Source organism: Balaenoptera borealis (assembly GCF_965194805.1).
Source record: "Balaenoptera borealis genome assembly, chromosome: 3".
Lineage (NCBI taxonomy): Eukaryota > Metazoa > Chordata > Mammalia > Artiodactyla > Balaenopteridae > Balaenoptera > Balaenoptera borealis.
In genome coordinates, this window is record NC_138866.1 from 108986017 (window position 1) to 109012433 (window position 26417).

Here is a 26417-nt window from a genome sequence, read left to right on the forward strand (position 1 = left end):
AGAATTTTTTTTTCCCTCCAAATGGTTCACATGAAATCAAAAATTTTCAAAGCATAAATAGGAAAAATTGGGGGACACGTCTTTGTCGGCCCTAAATTGTGCCGTAAATATCTCCATTGCTTGCCTTAGAAGGATGCCCAAACACATCTCGTAGGTAGCACATATCTGTGGTCTAAAATAGTTATCAAATTCTAATGACACTCTTAAGTGAAAGTCTAAATAATATGCTGGTCAAGTACAGTGAAAGTTGACTGCCTGCCATCAATGACGTATTGGTTTCATCCTGAGGATCAAGGCACAGTCAAACATCATTGCTCAGAATGCAGATCACAACACTTTACATTGACGTGAGTTTGTAAACTTATGGTGGAGTTCGAATGAAGGCAATTGATGAAAGCAGTTGAACCTGAGAGGTGGGAATGAATACAGAGGATAAATCCAGCGCACATTTCCACATCAAACTACCCATGCCATTTACCAGGGCCCCCAAAGGCCACACGAGCGGCAGCGCCTAGATTCCCGGTCAGTACCTCTGCTCCACAGACACAAGTACAAAACGGCCTAAATCGTGAACTAGTGGTGAGGAAAAGGAGACCAAAGCTTAAAAGAAATCAGGGTGATGTTTCCTAGAAACATACCAACTCGTCTAAGAAGGATCCAGAGTAAGGGTGATCAGTAAGTAATTAAATGATCCTCCTGGCTAGATTTTATGGTTTTTCTAAAGATGAGTGGCTTGAATCGCTAGAATTTATCACACTATGTCTAGACTCTCTTTAACACACACTCAGTACAAACAGGTGGAGATGTACCACTTCCGACCACTACAGGTAGAGAAGTATGACCTCTGTTGACCATGGATCACAGCTGAAACATTAGTTTATACTTGAAAGGCCACAGCAGCCAGACATATGCGAATTCCAACTCTTCAGAAAACTTTGGACAAAAAAAAAAAATGCATTACTTACATGTATGTGTCTTCTTTGTTACTGAGATACCTAGAAGAGAAGAAACAATGACAAAGGTAAGAAAGGAGCCTGTGTGTACTTCTTAGAATGTACACCATCCCCAGTGTACTCAGAAACGCATTTTGTTCAGATGGGGATGGAGAGGCAAGATGCATTCTCACCTCACATACAGCGTCACTGGATCTACCCCAGTGTAACGAAACCATTAATGATGGGGCCAGCAAGCATTGCCTACTGGCTTAAGAGGTTCTGTGGTAAAAAGTAGCAGCACGGACAGTAATTAGACAGAGTGAGAGAAGACTTATTTTTTATTTTAAATAGGGGAGACGATCATGTTTATAGGCAGAGTGGGGAAGATTTAAGGCACAAGAGAGTGAAGCCAACTTACTCAGACAAGAGTGAACTGAGCCACAGAGCAATTAATTTGCTCTGGCCATTGATTTTGTGTTTACTTTTTAATGAAAATGACTCTGTGCTCACATGAAGCATCACTTTTAATGGTGAGGGAAAATACATCCACAAACTGTACCTCTCTGTCTATACTTGTTAAAGTCAGAAGGGGAATGACGGCTACTTCTCGGCAAATGGCAGCACAATGAACACAAACTATGTGGAAACATAAGGGATTCGTGAGTCAGCACCCTTGATACTTCTAAGATGCTTTATAGAGAGCGGGTGAAGAATGGAACTGGGCAAGATTCTGCACATAAGACCGCAGAAAGATAACGTGAATGCACACTTCAATGCAAACAGTGCTATCGCCACTTCAGAAGTGCTCCATTTTGAATTCTGTATGCTTCATTCTTCTCGGAGGATATTCTTGAGACCAAATAGGCTCAAAGTCATAAAGCTCTTGAAAACATTTAGCTTGTGACTAAGAAGTGTGGTAAACCTTGCATGTCTTTTATTCTTTCAAGTTATTAAGAGAACTATTTAACCCCCCTCTGGAAAGTAACACTGTTGAAAAATTTGGCACTCAGATCAGACCTATTACTTAGCTATGGAATGTATTGGACAGGGAAGAAATCCGTTATGCAAATCCATGGTATAGCACAGGAAGAACAGCTCAGTGCTTTGTGACCACCTAGAAGGGTGGGATAGGGAGGGTGGGAGGGAGGGAGATGCAAGAGGGAAGAGATATGGGGACATATGTATATCTGATTCACTTTGTTATAAAGCAGAAACTAACACACCATCGTAAAGTAATTATACTCCAATAAAGATGTTTAAAAAAAAAATCCATGGTAGACATCAAAAAAAAAAAAAGCTAGTGCCAAAATTGTGCACCAAGACCAAAATCACACACTTGTTCCCCCACAAATTTCCACAGGACTTATTTAGGGAAGCTGAAATTACATAGCCCAACTCAAATTCTTACCCCCCCCCCTTTCTAAGGAGAAAAGCACAAATATTGTTTTTCATCATGTTTGACTTGGCTTTGCACAGTGAAGTTAGAAGCTTCTGCAAAGAGTCTTGAAGGCTCTCTCACATGGGAACTAACCAAAGGGTTTGAGGAGTTTTTGAAATAAGCTTTTTCATGAGAAGGGAACTGCCCCCAACAGCAGCAGTGAATCAAGTTGAAAATCTGAATACCACTTGCAACTCCAGCTCATGACACCAGCACCAATAAATGGATACTTTAGTGCTCTTTCAGCATTATGAGAGCTATATGTGTACTTTCCTTAGGAAATGATGCTTTCGGTAAAATCACTTTGAAGAGAAAGTGCTTATGCTGTCACTCCTGATTATTCAGAACCTTCACACAATTGGATTTAACACAGCCCCAAACAGACCTATCTATATTCGCTGAGTGTGGAACTATTTTCTCCTGACAACCAAAGGCCTGATGAAAATACCACTGCTTTGACTTTTCTACTTAAATTTATTATACAGTGTGATGCAGTGTTCTCATCAAATATTTTCATGACGATTATAATGATAATAGATTTTGAAAATCTTTTCAGGAAAGCTGCCTGATCCTTGAGATCACAGCAGCACGGAGCTAAAACTTCTCATATCTGTCTCCAGGAGACAGCATGACTTCTGTAACAGCACAAACTCGGCCCCTCAGTTTCGTTTAACTGCCAATTAGCGATGAGTATAAGTAATTGGGAGATACACCTACACAAGAGTTGCCAGATTTAGCAGAAACAATACAGGATCCCCAGTTACACTTAAATTTCAGACACTAGCAATTTGTTTTTTATCTGAAATTCAAATGTAACTGAGCATCCTGTATTTTATCTGGCAACCCCAACCTATAGAAATAAAATGTAAATTATATCTATCACATGCAAGGAAAAACATACCAATAAATTAATAGATACACTTTTATGGAGAAAGGCTTAAAAAACACATCCCTCTAACAAAAGCAATATTTTTTAAAGTGCATTACAACTCCTAATTATGGAGACATAACTGTGCATAATATTTTCTTTTTTTCAATTTTTTTACTTAATAGCCATTATGAAGACAAAATTCTATTTCTTTAGGAAAAGCAAATGAACTGAAACAATGTGAACACACAAAAGACAAATTTAATGAAACAATCAGAAAATTTATTGGAATTCCCTTCCTTCTCCTCTCCTGAAAAATAACTGTGCTCACACTAATGTCTTGTGTCTCTCCTTTCTCTATAGAAGCTCCAGTACTTCATATTAACTGACTCCACAGAAGTGAAAAAAAAAAAAAGCAGAAAAAAAAAAAAAAAAGAAAATGTCCTTCTCATTTCACAGATGGGTCAACTAAGGACAATTTAATCATCACAATAAAAATTTTCTGTAGAAAGTTAATATCTGATGGGAAGTGAGTCCATGGTATGTATTTAAAGCTACCTAAGGAGGTAAAAGAACTGTACTCAAAAACTGTAAGACGCTGATGAAAGAAATTAACGATGACACAAAGAGAAAGATACATGGTGTTCTTGGATTGGAAGAATTAATATTGTTAAAATGATCATACTACCCAAGGCAATCTACAGATTCAATGCATTCCCTATCAATATACCAATGGCATTTTTCACAGAACTAGAACAAATAATTTTAAAATTTATGTGGAAACACAAAAGACCCCAAATAACCAAAACAATCTTGGGAAAGAACAATGGAACTGGACGAACTACGCACCCTGACTTCAGAATATACTACAAAGCTATAGTAATCAAAACATTATGGTACTGGCACATAAACTGATACATAGATCAATGGAACAGAAGAGAGAGCCCAGAAATAAACCCACGCACTTATGGTCAATTCTTCTATGACAAAGGAGGCAAGAATATACAGTGGAGAAAAGATAGCCTCTTTAGTAAGTAATGCTGGGAAAACTGGATAGCTACATGTAAAAGAATGAAATTAGAACATTCTCTAACACCATATACTAAAGTAAACTCAAAATGGATTAAAGGCCTAAATGTAAGACTGGAAACCATAAAACTTCTAGAGGAAAACATAAGCAGGACACTCTTTGACATAAATTGTAGCAATATTTGTTTTGGCTCTATCTCCTAAAGCAAAGGAAATAAAAGCAAAAATAAACAAATGGGACCTGATTAAACTTAAAAGCTTTTGCACAGCAAAGGAAACCTTCAACAAAATGAAAAGACAACCTACTGAATGGTAAGAAACATTTGCAAATGGTATGACTGATAAGGGGTTAATACCCAATATAAATAAACAGCTCATACAACTCAACATCAAAAAAGCAAACAACTCAATTAAAAAATGGGCAGAAGACCTATATAGGCATTTCTCCAAAGAGGACATGCAAATGGCCAATAGGTACATGAAAAGATGCTCAACATCACTAATCATCAGGGAAATGCACATCAAAACCACAATGAGATATCACCTCATACTGGTCAGAATGGCTATCGTCAAAAAGAACACAAATAACAATTGTCAGTGAGGATACAGAGAAAAGGGAGCCCTTGAACACTGTTGGTGGGAACGTAGATTGGTGCAGCCCCTGGGGAAAACAGTATGGAGGTTTCTCAAAAAACTAAAAACAGAACTACCAAATGACCCAGAAATTCCACTCCTGGGAATATATCTGAATAAAAAACAAAAACACTAATTCAAAAAGATACATGCACCCCAATGTTCATAGCAGCATTATTTACAATTGCCAAGATAAGGAAGAAACCTAAGTTTCCATCAACAGATGAATGGATAAAGATGTGGTACACACACACACACACACACACACACACACACACACACACATACATATATGATGGAATATTACTCAGCCATAAAAAAGAATGAAAATTTGCAGTTTGCAGCAACCTGGATGGACTTGGAGGGTATTATGCTCAGTGGAATAAGTCAGACAAAGAAAGACAAATACTGTATGATATCACTTATATGTGGAATCTAAAAAACACAACAAAACTAGTGAATATAACAAAAAAGAAACAGAATCACAGATATAGAGAACAAACTAGTGGCTACCAGTGGAGGGGAGGGGCGAGATGGGGGAGGGGATTAAGAGGTACAAACTATTATGTGTAAATAAGCTACAAGGATACATTATACAACACGGGGAATATAGTCAATATTTTATAATAATTACAAATGGAGTATAATTTAAAAATTGTCAATCACTATATTATACACCTGTAATTTACATAATATTATACACCAACTATACTTCAATAAAAACCAGAAAAACCCTGGTATAGATAGTGCATCTAATAAGAGTAAATATTAAAAAAAAAAGAAAATGATTTACTCCCCAAAGCATATCACTCAGCAGTCAGCTCTATAACTAATTTAAACCTACAGGGTCCTGTGCCCCAGCCTTAGCTAAGCCAGGAATCCCCACCAGGGCTTGGGTGAAAGAGCTACTTGAGAGGTCTGTGTGCCCTGGTTTGCAACCAGCAGCCATTTCTTCATCTCCCTCCTCCTTAAGTGGGGTGGCTGGGTCTTCCATTTCTCTTTCTTCTCATTTCCCCAGAGGTTGCACGATTCCTGTCTTTCTCACCATAGAGCTCATCCTTTCTGAAATCACAGCAGTCTACGTTGCCCATCTTTGTCCTCAAGTAGGAAGGGGTAAGACTTATCCAAACCTAATGCTACTAGCAGTGACCCTGAATCAACCATTCTGGGAGAGTTGGGTTTTCTAAAGATAAATTATGATGAGTGTTTAGGAGGCAAATAGCTCTAATTCTACCCAGAAGTGGAAAAGAATAAACTTTTTAAAGGCAGTTTTTAAGATAACTGGATTTGGAGTCAAGTTGACCTGAACTTACATTCTTAGTCCATCCACTTTCCTACCCAAGGCTGAGAGACCTTGGGCAACTTACTTCACTTCTCTGGGCCTGAATTTCCAGGTCTCTACAATTGTATATAATCATAATAATACTCAAAAGGCTGTTGTGAAAATCCATACAAAATAAGGATGTGTAAAGACCTTCACAAAGTGGGAAGTGTGATATAAATGTTAATTATTAACTTTCACAAAAGGTGGGCAACCCACACAGTCTTACTTTAACAAAGGTGAATTAGAATGTTCTACTGAAAGCTATGCCATAGCTGCTCATGATTTCCTGGGTTTCACACTGACTCATAGCCCGGGATTCTGACTTTCAGACCAAGGGCTCTGACTTCAAAATTCATATCTGATGGAGGAGAGCGTAAGACAGAGAACCGAGTTTCTAAAAGTAAGTGTACTCTGTTCTAGACCCCAAACTCCCCTGGACTCTACTCTCTAAAATCAAGGGAAGATACTTGCTCAGAGGCAGGTAAGCTAAGTGGGGAAAGGACTTGGATCACCAACACCAAAGGGTGTCAAGCCAAGTCCAGATGTTGTGAAGGTTTTGATACACTTCCCAATGCCTGGGAAGTGACACGAAGATCCTCCCCCAGAGATTCACAAACAGACCACTGATCAGAGGCATGCACGCCACAGAGATTGGGACTTCGTGGAGTTGTGGAAGAGTGATGGGTGGGACCAACTCTCTAAATGCAAAGCACTCACAAACCGTGAACCAAAAGTGACCTTGCTGGATGTTTTGGGAAAGTCACTTAACTTCTCTGGGCCTTAGTTTTCTCATCTGTAGAATGAGATAGCTGAACTACACGCTTTCTTGATTTCCCTTCTAGAGCCTTGATCAATGACTCCTTGCCGTGCTTTCAAGCTACCAAACCAAACTTCCTCTAAGCAACAGGCTGCCAGATCTACTTCTCAGTGTGAAAAAAATCTAATGTAGCTCACAATCAAGGGCAACCCCCTGAAACTTTTTTCTTTTTGCCTTTAAAAACCAAAGAAGAAAGAAGGCAGTATCCACAAAACGTTGTATAAGTAAAAGATACACTTCTTTTGGGTGATATTTTTAAATTATCTGGGCTAGAGAAAAATGGTACCTTTTGATAAAGTTGTGAGACTCCTTATAATCTTACCCAGCCCATCATATACATGGAGAGAGAGAGAAACATTCCCAGGTAATGCTTTAGAGTAATTTCTAACTTAACACTATGATAACAATTTTAAATTGACAAGTAATATCCTTAAAACGAAGAGGAAAAAATCTCCACAACGACTCTCCCCAAACTAGGACTTCTAATACAGCAAGATTCCCTGACTCTATTTAGCCGACTATGCTTCAAAGTAAAGCAAAGGAAATGTCACGAAAATACCACAAATTTATCACTGTCAGGGTATCAGTAGTTTCAGAGTTACAGTTATGGCAGAGCAGAGCACTTGAGGGATAGAATCTGATTTTTCCAATCAGTGCCAAATCTTGGACCAATTAACTTCCTTGGTGGACTTCTTACTGTCTCTTGGTTTCTAGGCAATTTTCTGGGTACCAAGTTTATTTTAACTTTTTTTTTTTTTTTTGGTAAGAAATGGCATCTTTTCTCCTCCCCAGACATACCAATTACCACAATGGCATTTCCAGAGGCCCTGCCTTTTGGACAAGTCCCTAGCTACAAAGATGCCCTTTTGCCACCTTGCTAATATTCAGCCTGTGTGCCTTCTCTTGTCCTCTCTCACAATGAGATAACAATTGTTGAGAGAGAGATATATGCAACGTGTATAAGTTCTGTGTTAGAATAAAAAACAGAAAGAAAAAGAAACACAACAAAAAAATACCTGAAATAACAGATACACACTACCGTATATAAAAGAGATAAAAAACAAGAACCTACTGTATAGCACAGGGAACTATATTCAATATCTTGTAATAACCTATAAGGGAAAAGAATCTGAAAAATAACATATATATATATATGTTTTATATAGATACATATATATATATATCTCTCTGAATCACTTTGCTATACAACTGAAACTAACAAAACATTGTAAATCAACTATACTTCAATAAAAAAATACCTAAAATAAGATGCTGTGCAGTTTTTCTTTTCTTCTTTTTGTTTTTAAATAGATCAGTATTTCTCTATTTCAAGTGTGTGTGGCAGGGAGAAGGAGAGGTGCTGAACGATAATTAACAAAATCTGTTCTGTAATGGGCCCGCTTGTTACATGCATGTACACAAGCCCCAGAACACTAACTCTTCATTTCATTTCTAGAAAAGGAGGGCTCCAAATACGAAGGCCTTTGCAAGATTTATTCTCCCTCCTCACAAGACGCCTGCATTAAATAAGACGCCCATTATTCAAGCCGTGGTCTTGGGAGAATGGCTTAACCACTCTTGAACCTCTGTTTTCTTATCCATAAAACAGGGATAAAACTCTCAGTGCTAGGTTTATAGTAAGACTTAAATACGGCAATTCATGTGGGACATATAGCAGAGTGTCTCCTTCCTTTTAAAGATGTTTCTAATTGCAGATACTTTGCACTGGATAAACAGAGAGCTACCCCTTGGGTGAAGACAGGCAATACCCATTAATGAGAGCCCTGCTGTTAAACAGGTGGATAATCTGGTAAATAAACGTTTGAGAGCAAGGGCAGAACTTTCAAACTAAAATCTGGAAGATTAGACCTCCCTCCTGCCATAAAACCAACAAACACAGTGACAAGGTTGGGATCGTCTGGGTCCACCTGCTCTCTCCCGTCCTTCTCTTTCACTTCCTCACTGTAAGGAGCTGGTAGTTAAAAGAGCAATTTATATGCAGCGTAAGAACATGAGATAAGAAACAAGGCCCAGCATGTAGGCTTTTTTTTTTTTTTTTTGAATGGCTATCAATTGCTTCATAAAGAAAACCTATCACTTCGTGCTGGCCTCTGGTCCCCACTCCCCCAGTCCTGACTTGTCCCATGAGCTTGCTCTATTCCACACTGTCAAGGAGAGAATCAGTGCAGGATTCAGATCAGGAACACAGCCCGAATAGGGCCTCGCCAAACAAAATGATGTTACAAAACAATGTCCTTGTCTAGGACAAAAGAGCTATTAATGATAATCAGTACATATTATTGAAAGTGCTCCGAGTAATCTCTGGACTTTGTTTTAAAAATTCTTAATGGACACTAATGCTTAGGGTTCACTCAAAAGAGAAATAAATTATGTGCCAGGGTTGCAGGGACCAAGGACAACACTTGGAAGGCATCAAAACATTAGCAACATTACGACAATCAAACATTTTTTAATTGCATTAAAAAGCCTTTAAAAGTCATTTAGAAATACTAATTATGAAGATAAATAATACTTTAACGTGAGGTTTCTTTTATGTTAGATTTGAGCCTAGGTTGAGCTGTTTCGATGATAATACTTCAGCTCCTTTACCAATCGAGGTACTTTTTACAACACACACACACACACACACACAAATTAATTTTAGTTTGAAAAATGATTATGGGAATGAATAAGAGAATTTTTTTCTGGTTTGTGAATTTTAAAAAAATGTTTATGATTGCATTCCATCTCTAGGTCATATTTCCTGACATATGTGTCCAGAAATATCTTTTAGTTTTGGGCAGGCAGGACAGAGCTATACACTCTTTCAAGTCCTCCCTTTATCTTCGACAAAACAGTTCCAAGCACAAAACATCATTCCTGGTCCCCCAGCAAAGGCAACATCAAGAGACCATCAGTCTATCCTAGAAAGAAATTTTGAGACTAAACTTATTTGGGAAACATCCACTTTCTCTCTTAGAGATGACTATTCACTGCATTACGAAAAGTCCATACCTAAGGAGGGTAATTTCTCCTCTTATGGCTTGCTGGTGCCAAATGTATGATTAGCACTAATGGACGTTAAGAATAGTAAGAATCTTTGTTCTTTCACATTGATTTCCTTTTATCAAGTCTCTATCCTGAAAATGGAGTTACCCATTAGATATTACTTGGTTAACTTAAGTTTGATCTTGGAGAGCTCTGGGCAGAGATGTGAACTGACAACTATTAACACTTCCAGCTTAGCCTTCTGGAACCAAGTAGTTTTATCTTATAAGTGAATGATCCAACTCAGGTAAAGATCAACATATTTTACCATGCTTTTTCCATTTAAGCATTTTTACCATGCTTAAATGCTTATAAGCGTTTATAAGTAAACCGCTTTACTTATATGCCTTTGAAATCTGTTGAAATTATCTATCTTTGTTACTAATAGGGCAGGGACTGACTTGAATGATCTGTAGGTGACTTGCTTGGATGTTGTCAAACATGTGGCTCTAGCTTCAATGTCCCAAATCAAAGCTACCAGAACTGGTTGGACAAGGATGACCCAAAGATTACAGAGTTGGAGCCCCAAAGCAAGTCAGGCTTCTCATATATTATGTCCTTGTATATGGATACTCCTCATATATTATGTCCTTGTATATGGATACTCCTCATATATTATGTCCTTGTATATGGATACTCCTCATATATTATGTCCTTGTATACTCAACATAATCATACCTCATGGACCGTGGATCCTGGTCAGCATACCAGGTCAAGGCAAGTAATGACAGAAGAAATCTCACCTGGTCTACAGCCATCCCAAACCAAAGTCTGCTACTGATGTCAGAAGCATGGATAAAGCAAGAGTATACTAGTTATGGCAAAGGAGGAAACAATTCCAAGGGTTCACTCATGTGCTGAATCACCTAGAAAGGAGAGGGAATCTGTTGAAGTGGAAACAAGGGGAATTTGGCTCTAAATTTGGAGGAAATGAGCTCTACTCTCAGAACTAGGACGAACTAAAAGTCCCAGAATCCAATGGGGTATCAAATAAGTATTTAGAAGTGGAGAGATGGCTTCAGTTATTCCTGAATGTACAGGATACCAAGGGTCTGTAAAGGTTGCTAAAAATGTCAACATTATTATCATCTTGAAGAAGAAAGATGAAAAGTCCAATTAAATCAACTATCTATAGCCTTTCTACTCTCCTCTGATGACAATTTTTGGCAATTTGTCTGGATTGACCACTGCTGGGTGACAACTCTAGAAAAGAAGGTAGTTGCCAGGGCATTTGCTTTGCATTCACAGAATTTATCGAGTGTGATAATGATTAGATGCAGAAACTCTTCTCCCATATGAGATTTAGAGTCAGGAAAACTGGATCCCAGGTATAGCTCTGTCACTTGCCAGCTGTGTGAGTTTGGCCAGAATACTTCATCTCTCTGAGCCTCAGTTTCCTCATCTCTGAAACAAGGGAAAATTTTTTTCTCCTTTCATCTGGCAGTGCAAACACTGGAAATGTAGACTTAGGAAGTAGTTATGGATGAACACCAGGCTTTCATCACAACATTGTTTCTATAAGCAACACATGAGGGGGGAAACCACTCACATGTCAACAGTAGAGGAAGAGTTAAGTAAACGATGTATGTTGACATAATGGAATACTCTACCATTATTAAAATAATGAAAACTTAATCGCAGGCTTCCCTGGTGGTGCAGTGGCTAAGAATCTGCCTGCCAATGCGGGGACACAGGTTCAAGCCCTGATCCGGGAAGATCCCACATGCCGCGGAGCAACTAAGCCCGTGCGCCACAGCTACTGAGCCTGCTATCCACAACTACTGAGCCCACGTGCCACAACTACTGAAGTCCGCACGCCTAGAGCCCATGCTCCACAACAAGAGAAGCCACTGCAATGAGAAGCCCATGCACCGCAACGAAGAGTAGCCCTGGCTCACCGCAACTAGAGAAAGCCCGCGTGCAGCAACAAAGACCCAACGCAGCCAAAAATAAATAAATTAATTAAATTAAATTAATTTTAAAAATTAAAAAAAAAATGGCAAAGAAAGATGTCTTAAGAAAAACAAAAGACTAAAAAATATACACCAGATTAATGACATTGGTTATCTCTGAGTGGAGGAATTATGAATGATTAGTATTTTATCTTCTTTGTCTATGTTTTTTTAAATTTCTATAATAAAGCTGTACAGATAAGATTTTAATAATAAGAAAGAAAAGTCAATATTAAAATGAAATAATGAATAGAAATGTGACTTAATATTGGTTATTATCACAAACATCACCTCTCTGGGACCATTAGGAGACCCAGTTTCCTATGGCAACTACTAATTGCATTACACACTCCAGGGAACTCCATCTGAAGTCTTTAGTATATGTGTGATGGCATAGCTGGCAACTATAGGAGGGTCCCATGGTGATGGGCAATCTCATAATACAGTTGACTCTTGAACAACTCAGGGTTAAACCACATATAACTTATAGTTGGCCCTCTATAACCATGGTTCCTCCACATCCATGGGTTCAACCAACATTGGACCGTGTAATATTGTAGTTTTTACTATTGAAAAATATTTGCCTGTAAGTGAACCTGTGCAGTTCAAACCCATGTTGTTCAAGGGTCAGTTGGACTTGGTAAAGTAGTAATCAAACCACCAATCAACATGCTGATGAAGGTCTGAAAAATAAGCCTTTTTGAATTCAATGCATAAAGTTCTAGAATGCAGTGAGAAACCTGGACTCTGATGTTGGACAAGCCTTGACTCCTTGGCAAACAAGCGTCCTTTAGCTACCTAATAGAGGTTTTGTTTATCCTGATGACTAAGGGTATCTGATTGCGCTGTCAGCACATTCTAGCATTCAGGTCCCCCATGGGATTGTGGAGACCTCTGCAGAGCATGTGTGGTCTCAGACACTGATCACAAATCCCTCAAGACAAGAGTGAGCCCTTTTGTCAGTATCCCCTGAGAAGTCGCTGGGACTCAGAGCCATGTAATATGAAGAGCAGGATCTTTGGAGACAGGAGACCCAGGCTGCAAGCCTGGCTTCACCACCAACAGTGAAGTCATTTCACTTTAGGCAAGTTACTTAGCCCGAGCTGCAGTTTCAATTTCTGTGGGATGGAGGTAAGAATACCTTCTTTGTGGGGCTGTTATGATCATCAAATGGAACACACACCGCAAAGCTGAAAGCTGTCAATGGTTCTTGAATTCCATTACCTAAGCAAGATATCTTACACCAATGCGCTGGAATGTCCCCATGGAGAAGGGAATGAAAAAAGGCCTATGCGTCCTTAGACTGTGGCATTAAGGTGGCACTGAGCTTCGGAACAAACTATGGGTTCTTTTTGAGACTGATATATCTCGTCATAATTTGTTTGATTTCACTTAGCACAGCCCTCCCTCCCTCCCTCCCTCTCTCTCTCTCTCTCTTCCTGCTTCTTTTAGTCTTAAGAAGATTGTAATGGCTTGAGTTACATCCCCCAAGAAGATATGTTCAAGTCCTAAGCCCTGGTACCTGTGAATGTGACCTTATTTGGAAATTGGGTCTTTACAGATGTGGTCAAGATGAGGTCATATGGGATTAAGGTGGGCCTTCAATCCAGTGATTGCTGTCTTTACAAGAGAAAGGAGAGGGATATTTGGATACAGAGACACAGAAGATACACAGAGAAGGTCACATGAAGATGGAGGCAGAGACTGGAGGGATGTAGCTACAGGCCAAAGAATGGTAAGGACTGCCAACAACTATCAGAAGCTAGGAGAGAAACTTCTAGAAATTCTCTCCTAGAGACTTCAGAGGGAGCATGGCCCTGTTGATTTTGGACTTTTAGCAGCCAGAACTGTGACAGAACACACTTCTGCTCTTTTAAGCCACCCAGTTTGTGGCAATTTGTTACAGCAGCCCCAGGAAATTAATACAAAGGTCCAGGAAACTTTAAGAGTTTAAGTTATCTTGACAATACTCTGGAATTTTTCAAAAACAGGATGTGGCAGTTTTCCTGCTACCCCTTGAAATCCATTCTCCCATCTTCCATGGCAGGCACATTTTATTTTATTTCATTTCATTTTATTTTTTAAAAAATTTGGCTGTGTCATGCGGCATGTGGGATCTTAGTTCCCTGACCGGGGATCCAACCCGCACCCCCTGCATTGGAAGCGCAGAGTCTTAGCCACTGGACCGCCAGGGAAGTCCCAGCAGGCACATTTTAGATGGGCAGACAGAGGGGCCAGTTAGAGTCTGCATTTCCCAGAGTCCCTTGGGGCTGGGTACGGCCACAACACTAGGTTCTCCCCAAGAATTGTGATCCGAAGGAGGGTGTGTAACTTCCATGTCACTTAGAAGGAAATGAAGGAAACTGCTTGCCCAGATCTCCCCCCTCTCTCTTCCCGTAGACTGGAACTTGCATGAGACCGCCACCCAGCTCCAACCATGCGGGAAGGGCCATCTTCGGAGGCAGGACCGCGGAGCTCGTGAGCCGGGCTTCCCTGGCAGCCTCCACTGGCTCAAACCCCACAGGCGAGAGAAGCAAGTCCCTACCTCATAGAGGCCACTGTGTTGTCGGGTCTCTTTGCTACAGCAGCTTCTAGCCTTTACCCTAACAAATACAAATGATCAGGAAGTAACTCTCGTTTACTGTTTAGAACCACCAAATGTTAGATCTGGAAGAGTCTTAAGAAATTGTACCTCTCCCTGGATAAGGACTCAGAAACTTTAGGGCCTGAGAGCAATTAGGGAATTGGTTCCAAGTCAACCGGCCAGTGAGAAGCAGGGCAGAGAATGGCGCTCAGCTCTGCAGGCTCTGAGGCCTGGCTGTGTTCAAGTCTCCCCACAATCATACAAGATACCTCAACAGACCACCCACATCATTTAGAAGCATCACTTAAGCTAGACCGACTTTTTCAGCTGTCAATCAGATCCCGTCAGTCTCCTGCTCAAACTCCTTCCATGGCTCGTAAGGTCCTCCACGTGACCCAGCCCACCTGGGTCTCCACCTCGTGTCCTCCGCTCTCTACCTGGCCTAGCTCACTCTTCTACACTTGGATTTTCTCTAAAGCTCTGAGCTTGCTCTGGCCCTGAGTCCCTCCTGCTTATGACTCCCTCTGCCTGGTTCAAGTTTCCTCCAGATTTTCCGAGTCCTCCGTCACATCTACTCCTATCTCCCCTCACAGGCCACGTCCTCTCAGGATGCTACCCGACCAGCTCATCCAGAATTGTGTTCCCTGCCCCATTCTCCACTTCGCTTTACTTTTCACAGTTATTTCTCTTCTGACATTCTATTGAATAGTTGACGTGTGTCTTTCCAACAAGGTCAGCTCTTGCCGGCTGGAACTTCGTGTTCCTGATTTATCACTGAACTTTTTAGTGCTTTGAATGTACCTGGCACAAAGGAGAAGCTCAAGAAAATTTGTGCAGGGAACGAAGATGGCTCCCGGAAGCTATGCGTCTAGTTTACCGATTGTGACCCCAAAGCTTAGTCCTCCAGAAATGTACAGAGGGCCCAAGGGGAATATATAGATGGTGGGCCAAGTGCTAAATGAGACGGTTTAGGGGCACAGAAGGAAAGGTTTGCCCAGGTGAAGAGAAAGTGGAAGGCTCCACACAAAAAGTGAGAGGGGGGAGAACACATACCGACCCCAGTACCCACAGCAGAGGTCAGGCAATCAATAGCAAAGTTAAAACGGCCCTTCTAGACACTTCTGATAAAATCAATTTGGTCATTACCGGAGCTGAACACAGGGCACATCGGCCTTATCTGTTAGCAAGATCTTTATGATCTTGTTAACGGATCCCGGACATAGAAGCTGTAAAGGTTATAACCCAACTTGGAAAGCTAATCTCATATTGGCTCTGGGATAATAAAGAACCTACAGAAAAATTCCCACTTAGCCATATGTTATAGCAAGAAGCAAGGGCTTGCGTGGTTTCTCATACACGGCAATTCAGAATAGTTTAACTCTCCCACTGCTGAGATGGAGAAAGCTATTTTGGAAGCAGTGACCTCAGTACTCAAGGTTCTTAGATAGAGGTTGGGTTTAGCAATCTCCCTTCTATTCAAAGTGACTTAAAAATAAAAGTCAGGATACCACCGCTACTGAATTATGCTGGGACCGAGAGGAAATAGCAGTTTGGCAAAAGTCTCTTCGCCAAATTTAGTTTTTTATTTTTATTTTTTAAAGATAGTTCTGTTTTATATTTGTATACCCCAGAGTTCAAATCCTTGTATTATTATTATTATTTGATATGTGAGTTTGGGGTCATTCTTCTTAAATTGAATAATGCAGCATCATTTCTTCATTGATGAAGAAATGGACCGCATGGTCCAGGGCATGTCTATGGGAGTCGTACTGAAAGGGAAAACCAGTTTATGCTACACAGCAGGTTTAGAAAACACAACAATCACAAAACCTTTCTGAGTGGCCTTGAAAAGGAAACAAGGGGAAATGCGAGTGCACCAGGCATCTAGTTGCTGTAATGAACATGAAATATGTAGGAGTGATATGATACAATGTCTGAGATTTGCTTCAAAATGCTTCAGCAAAGAAAAAAGGGAATAGATAAGGCAAGTGTGGCAAAATCTTGGGTTGAATCTGAGCGTTGGGTATACCGGAGTTCATTACACTGTTGCCTCTGTTTACATATGTTTGAAGTTTCCATAATAAAAAAGTCCTTATTGGCTGGAAAACATTAAAAAGCGGCTCGGTCTCCCTCACACAGAGTTTGGGGGTGACTCTGCCCGTGTGCGTGAATTCGCAGCAGTCATACTTCCTCAGCAGCTAAAGAAAGTGTTAGTCACTAGAGCAGGTTTGCATACTTTGTAGAGCAGATACCCGTAGAATATTTACTTATTTATTTAGTCATTCATTTTATTTTTTATATGAAAAGGAATATGTCATCGCTTTTATTCCTCCCCTTTAATTCTCATTTCCAATGAGGTCTTAGTCTTTCCAATCATGACTTTCTCCACCGTGATACACTGCAGGAACATTGGTTGGTGAGGGAATACTGGAATGTGTTAAAGCCGTGTGAAGGAAGCACGCAGTAGAACATAAATCAGGAGAACTGACTTTGAATCCCACCGGCCCCTCACCAGCCCTCCACCATCTTTCTACTAGAGTTTTGATGGCTCTGCCTTCTTGGACAATCTTTTGCATGATTCCCTTTGTTCTGAGCAGCCCACATTTTGTTGGCTGGATGGAGTCCCGTAAGTGGCATATCATAGCAGCCACCCTTAAAAGCTGGCCAGCTTAACCACACAGAAACCGAAACAGAATCAGAAGTCTCTTGGTTGATGATTCCAAACAAAAACCTGAGAAATCCTGGCTACCCTCTTAAATGGTTATTTTAAGGCAAATGGCTGTCTCCAACTTGCAGTTCAGTCCCTCTGCAGGTAATTTCTTTTTTAAAATTTATTTTGTTGAAGTACAGTTGATTTACACTGTTGTGTTAATTTCTGCTGTACAGCAAAGTGATTCTTTTTTTTTTTTTTTAAAGATTTAATTTTATTTATTTTTGGCTGCTTTGGGTCTTCGTTGCAGTGTGCGGGCTTCTCATTGGGTGGCTTCTCTTGTTGCGGAGCACAGGCTCTAGGCATGCGGGCTTCAGTAGTTGTGGCACGTGAGCTCAGTAGTTGTGGCGCACGGGCTTAGCTGCTCTGCAGCATGTGGGATCTTCCCGGACCAGGGCTCGAACCCGTGTCCCCTGCATTGGCAGGCAGATTCTTATCCACTGCACCACCAGGGAAGCCCGATTCATATATTTATATATATATTCTTTTTTCATATTCTTTTTTGTTATGGTTTATTACAGGATATTGACTGTAGTTCCCTGTGCTATACAGTAGGACCTTGTTGTTTATCCATTCTATACATAATAGTTTGCATCTGCTATCCCAAACTCCCAATCCATCCCTCCCCCACCTCCCCTCCTCTTTGGCAACAAGAAGTCTGTTCTCTCTGTCCCTCTGCAGGTAATTTCAATTCATCATCCAGAATAGCAATCTGATCCTCATTTAAACAAGATGGAACAATCTCCATGAGGGTTTTATTTTTTGAGTCCTACACTTTAAAAAGCTCATTTGAAGATTATTCAAGGGCAACTTGCAGTTCACCAGTGTAACAACGTATTCACTCTTGTACAGTGGACAGCATATTTTCACCCCATCTTCTGATTCCCTCACCTCCCTCTGTGATGTAAGCAGTGAGGATACTGTCAAACCATTTTACAGTGAGGAAACGGTGTCCGAAAAGTGGAGGGGCATGCTCAAGGTCAACTGGCCCCTGTGTGACAGAGTTGGGGCCAGAGCTCAGCCATGAGATGTTTTCAGTGGTCCTTGCAGTTACTTCCTCCTCTGGCTGAACCCTTTAAGGGCTCCTCCCATGCCCACACCAAAAACCAAAGGCACCCAGCAAACGGTACCAGAGACACACATCTGAATCCTGGCTCCAAGAGCTCCCTGTGTTCTCCCATCACCTCCCACCAGCACTAACTTTTTCACCAAAAGGCTCTCCTAGCTTTACATTCTGGCTGTCCCTTCTCATTCTGTGCAGTTGGGATTTGATAACCCAGAGTTTAGATGGTTTACTGCTGCACAAGTGAGTGCCCCTTGTTCTGCTCCCTGTATCTGTGAACAACACAGGAGGAGACTTGCCCAAGCCTCTGGGACACTCCTTGCTGCCAGAGGGAGAGACTGGACTCCTGTGATATTATGTTATGCAAACGCATGGTGATCCACTCTGCCACTCACAGCCACATGTCCCGCCCTCTGCCCTTTCACCCACGCAACATTAAAACAGCGCTCTCAAGGCCTTTATGAATTTGGAAATCAACCCCTATCCAGGGAGGTAGCTCTAGTTACTTCTATTTTCAGAACCGTCACTAATGTGGTCCCAGAACCAAAGGAAAGTGTGAAACTATTTGACTTTTTTCGGGTACCAATGTCCATCAAAGAATGTATGTGACAGGGGTTTCTTCCTGCTTATATATTTTCCCATACAAACATCTTGATTTTTAAATTTGCATTCTAAAAGATTCTTATATATGATCTGAATATTCCAAATAATTCCTACAACTGCTGTATGATGAAGATAACTGATCTCATTACCCTTTATTTACACAAATAAAGCCTATGCCTCAGTTTCCAAGGTAACAGAACAAATAAAACAAGCCATCTCCCTGTTGCCAATATGGGAATGTCAATATGATGTCACACGGCTTTGAACTTAGACATCAGGAACCTTTCAGCCAACTCAACGTCCTCCTGATTATTAATATTTTTCCCCCAACAGTCATATTTGGTGTCACTTACTGAAGGGTACTTTAAATATGGCTCTAAAAAGTACACAGATGAAGCAAATTCAGGACTTTAGTTTCAGCACATGAAGGCAAAGTGACTAATCAGAGTGAATGTGACTCAGTCAGGAGCATCCATGGCAGAATGAATCAGCCTCGTACAGCAAGTCTGGCACCAAGTACTGCTTCCACGACCACACCATGTCTCAGATAAAGCACGAAGCTGCACGGAAACCTGACATCACTTCTAAGCTGACAGAAGTATTATTATCATTATATATTATGCTGAAACTCTGAGCCTCACTGTAAGTCATCATTTGATATAGTTTTAACAATGACAGTAAAATACCGCCACAAGTGGCACTGTCAACTTTTCTACGAGGGCTACCTTTTCCTCACGGTGACATTCAGAGTACAGAGTCTCCTTCATCTAAAGGAGCTGTCCTATCCGCTCGCTAATGGGAACAATTCATTTAACCTACACTGGAAGTACAGCCAAGGAATGGAGTAATATGTACAAGATCCAGGGGGAATCAGCCCTCCCAGCCGGCCCCTTCCGCCATTTGATTCATTGACAAGAGTTCCACTTTCTTTCCACTTAGGCTGACTTACAGAAAAAAAGGACATTCCAGAAAATTAAGTTAACTATTAGCCAAATCCCCTCATGCTGCTGGCTTGGATTATATAACAATTCCCTAATTCCAGAAGCTGGGGAACAGGAGGCCCATATTTCTCTGGTTTCGCATCATTTTAATGCCCCTTTCACTCTCCCCTCCCCTCCTCTCAGCCCACCATAAGGCCACATGTGTCTCTGACGGGCTACACAGCACGGATGCCTCATGTGTTTTAATTACGTGGGATGCTTGTGCTTTCATTGCAGTGTATCCTGGCTTCATAAAATCCTCACTTCCCAGGACCCTCACTCACCGCCTCTGACCCACTCACCAGATCACATTTGCAGAGCCAAAATTCTAGAAACAGCACCTGAAATCATTAACGTATTAAACCGCTGTTCCAAAATGACTAAACGCATTATTTCTGCTGCAGGAGAAAATGCTGAGGGGAGGCAAGAGCAAAGGTAAAAGACCTGATTTTCCTAAAATGGAGATGGCCTCGGAGGCATTTATATTCTCGAAGGACACAGTTGCGATTCTTCTGATCATTTTTCAATCAACTTAATGAGTGTGAGATGGTCCTCTCGCTAAACTGATATAATGAACAATACCTGCACTTAGGGTGGGCAACTGAAACTGGGAAACTGTTTTCTGAGATTCTAAAGGGTTTTTCAGGGGAGCAAAAATGAGGGTCCGACATCTGAAAGAGGCCTTATGTTCTGCCCTCGCTCTTGACTGGGTGACACAATAAAGAGGGCAAGAGATTTTTGTGCCACAACAAAGGAAACACAACTCCAGCTGGTATGGATTGCTTTTTGTAGGATTTTGAGTAATGTCCATATTACAAATTTTACCTCTACTCAGGACTTCCTTAAAAGGTAACTAAATGCCAAGCCAGTTGCAACAATAAACATCTACAGAGCTACATAAACCCCACAGACTGCTTTTTCAAAAACCAAAAGCCTAAGTTAGATGCTCTTTGTGCCACACAGCTGCCCAAATGAGGCCTCCCCTCACCCCAATCTCCCAAGTGCAGTCAAAACCCCAAATCGGACCTTTCTAAGGATCTTTTACAAAGTGAATGTTAAAAGCAAACAAAGTATCATCAAACCAGCTGTCCTCATCCTCTCAATCTACAGAGTTGTCCGCATTTGCTCTTTCCTTCCAGAAAAACTGGTTGACTCACATCTAACTTTCTGTTCCCAAACACTAGAAACTACAGAGCCACTCACGCATTGCAGAATTTCTGCCAGGTCTGGATCACACCAGGCCTGCTCTTGTGTTAATGAAATCAGGCCTGCTACTCAGTACAATCTGGGGTCTACTGCGACCCTGAAGAGACAGAAATTTCTCATTTTTACACGTTCCTTCAGTTTCATAAGTTATTTTTGTTATTGCAAAATCCAGTGTTTTATAATAAATTTATAGGGTGCCTAGGGGGACAGCCATTCATATTATATGGCATCTCATTCACGGTTCCTCCGGGATGGAAACGCAGAGTTATACCTCTCAGTCAGCTGACAACTCTCACCTGTGAAGTTCCTGTCTGATAGGACAAATGAGACTCCTGTGGGATTCCACACACAGGCAGAATATGAAAGCCGACAAAGTGAAAATGGTGCCACTCCACTCTTGAAGTAGGATCACCCAGGTAAGCTGGAAAAAAGCTCCCGTGTTTGTAGTCATGAAATGATTACATATTTTATGGTACAAACTGGTAGAAAGTACCCATCTTGAGTGATTTTTACATACTTGATGCTGAAATTGATGTGTCACCCCTTCTTCTTTCTTTCCAGAAGCATCAGCAGACACAGTTATGTACCGAGGAGGGGAGAATGCCATGGGAGCAATGGCCCAGGATGCAGGCAATAATTTAAAAACAATAAAAATCCCAGCTAAGAGCTGGTTTGCTTTTGATGATTACCATGGGCTGACAATTCTAAATAATGCCAGGGATAAAATATTCCTTCCCCAGGGCCAGCCACTCCCATCACCTGCCCCTGTTTGATATGGCACTGTGAAAGCCCTCCAATATCTTTCTTAAGATCCATCATCACTTAAAAAAAAAAAAGTAATACATATTTACTGCAGAATATCTGGACAAATTTTTTAAAGATTTAAGGAGAGAATTAAAATCCCATTAACTCTACCACTTATTAATAATCATAGCGCTTTCTGCCATTTCCTTTTGTTATTAAAAAGAATTCTACTATAAATATCCTTGTTACACAGATGTTTATTAACAGGTGATTTTTTAAAAAGTACATTCTTGATAGTTTAACTTTTAAAAAGAATTGAATATATATTAAGGCATTCTGTAGAAAGTGTTATGATTTATAATTCCTAGAGTACTGTATACAGAACATCATCATGAAAAATAAATCTTGATAGTTAGTTGGCTAAAAAGGTATCTTCTTTTAATTTACATTTCTTTGTTTACTTATGAGATTGCTTTGTTTAACTTTGTTGATTTTTGTATTTCCTCTTTTGCTAATTGCCTGTTCATAATCTCTGCTCATTTTTGTATTATGGTAGTATTTGTCTTTTACTTACCAATTTAAAATAATTCTGCAAAGTTAATCGTATGTTGCTTATTTTCTATCTAAATTTTGTTTGGGTTATTCTTTTTACATGTGCAAATTTAAGAAATTTTATTTTATTTAAGGGGATAGAATCAAATCTAGTAGGCTTTTATTTATAGTTTCTGCCTTTGTTTATATGCCTATAAAGACTTTGTCTATTCCAAAAATATATTTGCCTATATTTAAAAAAATTACTTTTATGATTGTATTCTTCATATTTAATTTTAAAATTCAAATGGAATTTATCTAGATATACTTTCCTTTTTTTCTTTCTTTAGCTTAGCTTGTAGATAAATTATTCCACTCCACTTCTTGAGATTTGAGTCTAAACAATACACCAACTATCTTATGTCTTTTTTTGTTCTCCTCCCAAGTGAGGTATGTCACTGTGCCTGTCACATCAGGAAAAAAACCAGAAATATCAAAAGGCTTAGCGCCAAATTCTAGCCCAAAAGCTTTATATATAGAATTTGAGTCAGTTCACCCCTCCTATAGAAAATGAGGCCAACATTAAGATTTGAAGCATTCATTTCTTAAATTTGTTTTCACCAAGTAAACTTGGGCATGTTTCCTGATTTCTGTGTAAAATGCAGATTATGGGGAGAAGCAGAGAACTGCAGCACCAATTTCTAACACTTTCTATAGCAGATCCCTGGCACCATACAAAGTTTCCCTTTTATCTTTAGTATATTTCGTATTGGCCTGCAATGAAAATTACTGGTGACATTTTAATAGTTACCAAGAGTTTTCTAAATAGAGCTGATTCTATAACTTAGGCCCCATGTGCTCTTGACCCAAGTTTGTTTAGATCAGAATTTTATATTCCAGAAGCTAAGAGGGCCCCATTCACTGATTTCCCACAAAGCACACGATGTGACACTCCCGATGCAATTCCACTAGCTGATCTGCTTTTTGTCCAGGAGGAAAGCCAGGGAGGTCAAAGAGACAGGAAGGACCTTGCAGAGAGGCCTGTCCTGTCCAGATGTGGGAACTGTGCTCATTAGGAGAAATGAGGGGGGTGGGTAGGTGGGGAAAGCATACATTTTATGAAAAAACTAGAGCATGGGAAAAATAATGTGCACCCTGGTCATCGAATGGGATATGAACAACAATTTCCCATTCTATTCAAAAGTGTCTAAAATATAACAACTCTTCCTTATTACTCCTTTCGCCAGGACAATTGCCAGCAAAGAGGTCATGTAGAACACCATCTTCAGCAGCATGCTTTCCTTAAGGGAAAGTAAAGCCTGCAGTAAGAGAAGGGGAGCAGGGGTTTGACCTTGATCCTGTCTCACCACAGCCCCAACACCTGACATCTTTAGTTTGGCAGAAATTGGAGGAAGCAGAGACAATGTGATGATGCTTAAGGGAAATTTTTCATTCCACTCACAGGGAACACTTTCAACTCACTCCTTAAGGATGTGGGAACCGGGTGTAAACTAGTCATCCTCTACTTCGTGTGTGTATGTGTGTGTGTGTGTGTGTGAAAGGACAGCCCAGTAGATAAAGCAAGAAAAATCAGGAATCTTTCTGCTGATATATTTCACCAGCAATAAACGTTTTCCTAATATAATGCTGTATCCAAGGCATCGAGGAAGTTACTTAATGAAGAAAGGCTCCTGGTTTCTCAGCCTTTATAGCTCCCCAAGTATTCCATGTTCTTAAAGAGCTCTGAGATTTCTGGTCTTCTGTTTCTTCTGCCAGGAATGCGATACTTTTTTTCTCTCCTGGGCTAATTCCCACAAAACCTCCAAGACTCAGTGCAAACTCCATTTTGCCATCAGCGTACCCTTCATCGGGCCTCTGCTCTGTTGTGCAGCTTGGTCACAGCTCACGGGCACTGGTTAAAGGATGGGCGGGACATATTTCCTTCACGAATCTATGAGCCCAGGTGCGGGTCTGCATCTGCATCCACCTCTAGGAAAGGGTGCCTTTTCTAAATTCCCCCAAAGTTGCCTTTTTTCTCTGTGCTTACCATTTTCGTAGCTGTCATGCCACATGATCTTTATTTACTTATCTGTCTAAACACGCCCCTATCCTCTATCACGCACCATCCTCCCTCTCAAAGTCAGAAAATACTACTCCTTCCTGTTAAGTACGGGGACACTATCTTTTGTTTCTGAGTCCTAAGCTCCTGCCATTGTGCCTGGCACATGGTAGCTCCTTAGAAAATACCTCTGGGATATTTGCTGAATGAATCAAAGGTGAATGCCTTCTGTCAATTACACTGCAATTAAAGAAAAGGGAAAAAAGTGAATGCCTTGGGACTTCCCTGGTGGCACAGTGGTTGAGTCCACCTGCCAATGAAGGGGACACGGGTTTGAGCCCTGGTCCAGGAAGATCCCACATGCCGCGGAGCAACTAAGCCCATGAGCCACAACTACTGAGCTTGAGCACCTACAGCCCCCGCTCCACAACAAAGAGAAGCCACCGCAATGAGAAGCCCGTGCACCGCAACGAAGAGTAGCCCCCGCTCGCCGCAATTACAGAAAGCCTGTGCGTAACAAAGACCCAACGAAGCCAAAAATAAATAAGTAAAAAGTTTTTAAAAAAGGGAACGCCTTCAAGAAATGCACGGTTCTATATGAGTACCTTATCTTCCTGTAAGCACTGTAACACACAAAATAACGTTTCATATGTTAAGTTTCTTAACAGGGGCTCGGACAAGAACCATCGAAGATGAGAGGGGTCAGTAGAAGTTAAAAAAATTTGCACAGAGGAAGTGAGCTGGTATCACTGCCTCACAGGGTCTCACAGAGAAACTTCTCATTGGAGATCCAGTTTCTCTAAAGTTAGGGTAAAGTGGGCAAAGTATTTTGAACTCACCAATGTACTGCTTCTTCTCTGCCCTTATAACTGAGAGAATTCATTCATTCGCACACTCAACAACGTTTGTTATTTACTATGTGTGGAACCCCCAGCAGTGCCCAGACCCTGCTCTGCAGCACGTGCTACAGGACGTGCCTGACCCTGACTGCCGAGGCTCTGATTTTTCCCAATCTTGTCCTATGTACCCATTTTTGTACAAGAGAAAGATGGTGGCCTCCTCCACTGATGTCACTAGTGTCCTCATCACTGACTTCCAAGGTCTGGTGGGAAGACTGTTGAGGTAGCATTTGGAAAGGGCTGTGGGTACCGCAGGGACTGATTAGTCAGCCTCGGATCCTCACAGACCCCAGGATACATAAGACAGAAGCATCTTCTCATAAAGGGCACACTTCTGTAATTTCCTCTGAGTTCCTTCCAAGGAACACTTATTTGACCAACTGGCATGAAGGGCCTTCCCTGAAAGACTGTCTTCCCAGGCTGGTGGAAGATAAGGACAAGGACTTTGGGAGGGAGGTAATTTAGGGTCACAGCTGACAACGCAGGCAGACAACGGAGTCTGAGGCTGGGATTAGCCCTTACCAGCTGTAATACACTGGGCAAGTCACTTCTCAAAGCCTCAGTTTTCTCATCTGTAAAACGGGCATAATGGATTCAACGATCTTATGTATGCAGACTATTCAGCAATGACCACGTGAAATGAATTCCTTTAGGGGCCATCTGTATAATCTTAAGAAATTATGTCATTTATAAGATAGTGTTAATAATACCTAGCTGGGAAGACTTTTATAAGGATTAACTAAAACAATTCATGTGCGAGTGGTTGCCACAAGGTAAACCCTAGAAAAATGTGAAATGTTAAGATGACTGCAATGAGATTTTTCTATCGTGTTAAGTTTAAAATTCTGAACTCAGTTTGGGAAGAAGCCTCACTTTCCATGGCAAACTCGTTTGGAATGGGCCTTTTCTCTCTTGCTGCTTTCATTCAAAATATCTGTGGCAGTGCTGCGGAATATTCCAATACATCCTCTTGACCTCTATCCATAAACAGCCT

The 26417-nt window shown here is 40.8% G+C and overlaps 1 protein-coding gene across 3 annotated transcripts in view; it reads right to left on the bottom strand.

The window, feature by feature from the left end:
- Positions 1–26417, bottom strand: part of RORA (RAR related orphan receptor A) — a 729602-nt gene that overhangs the window by 190429 nt on the left and 512756 nt on the right. For all 3 annotated transcript variants that reach the window (XM_082388123.1, XM_082388129.1, XM_082388116.1), the window contains one exon: positions 966–995. In XM_082388123.1, coding sequence (XP_082244249.1) covers positions 966–995 — 30 coding nt within the window. The remainder of the gene's footprint in view (positions 1–965; positions 996–26417) is intronic.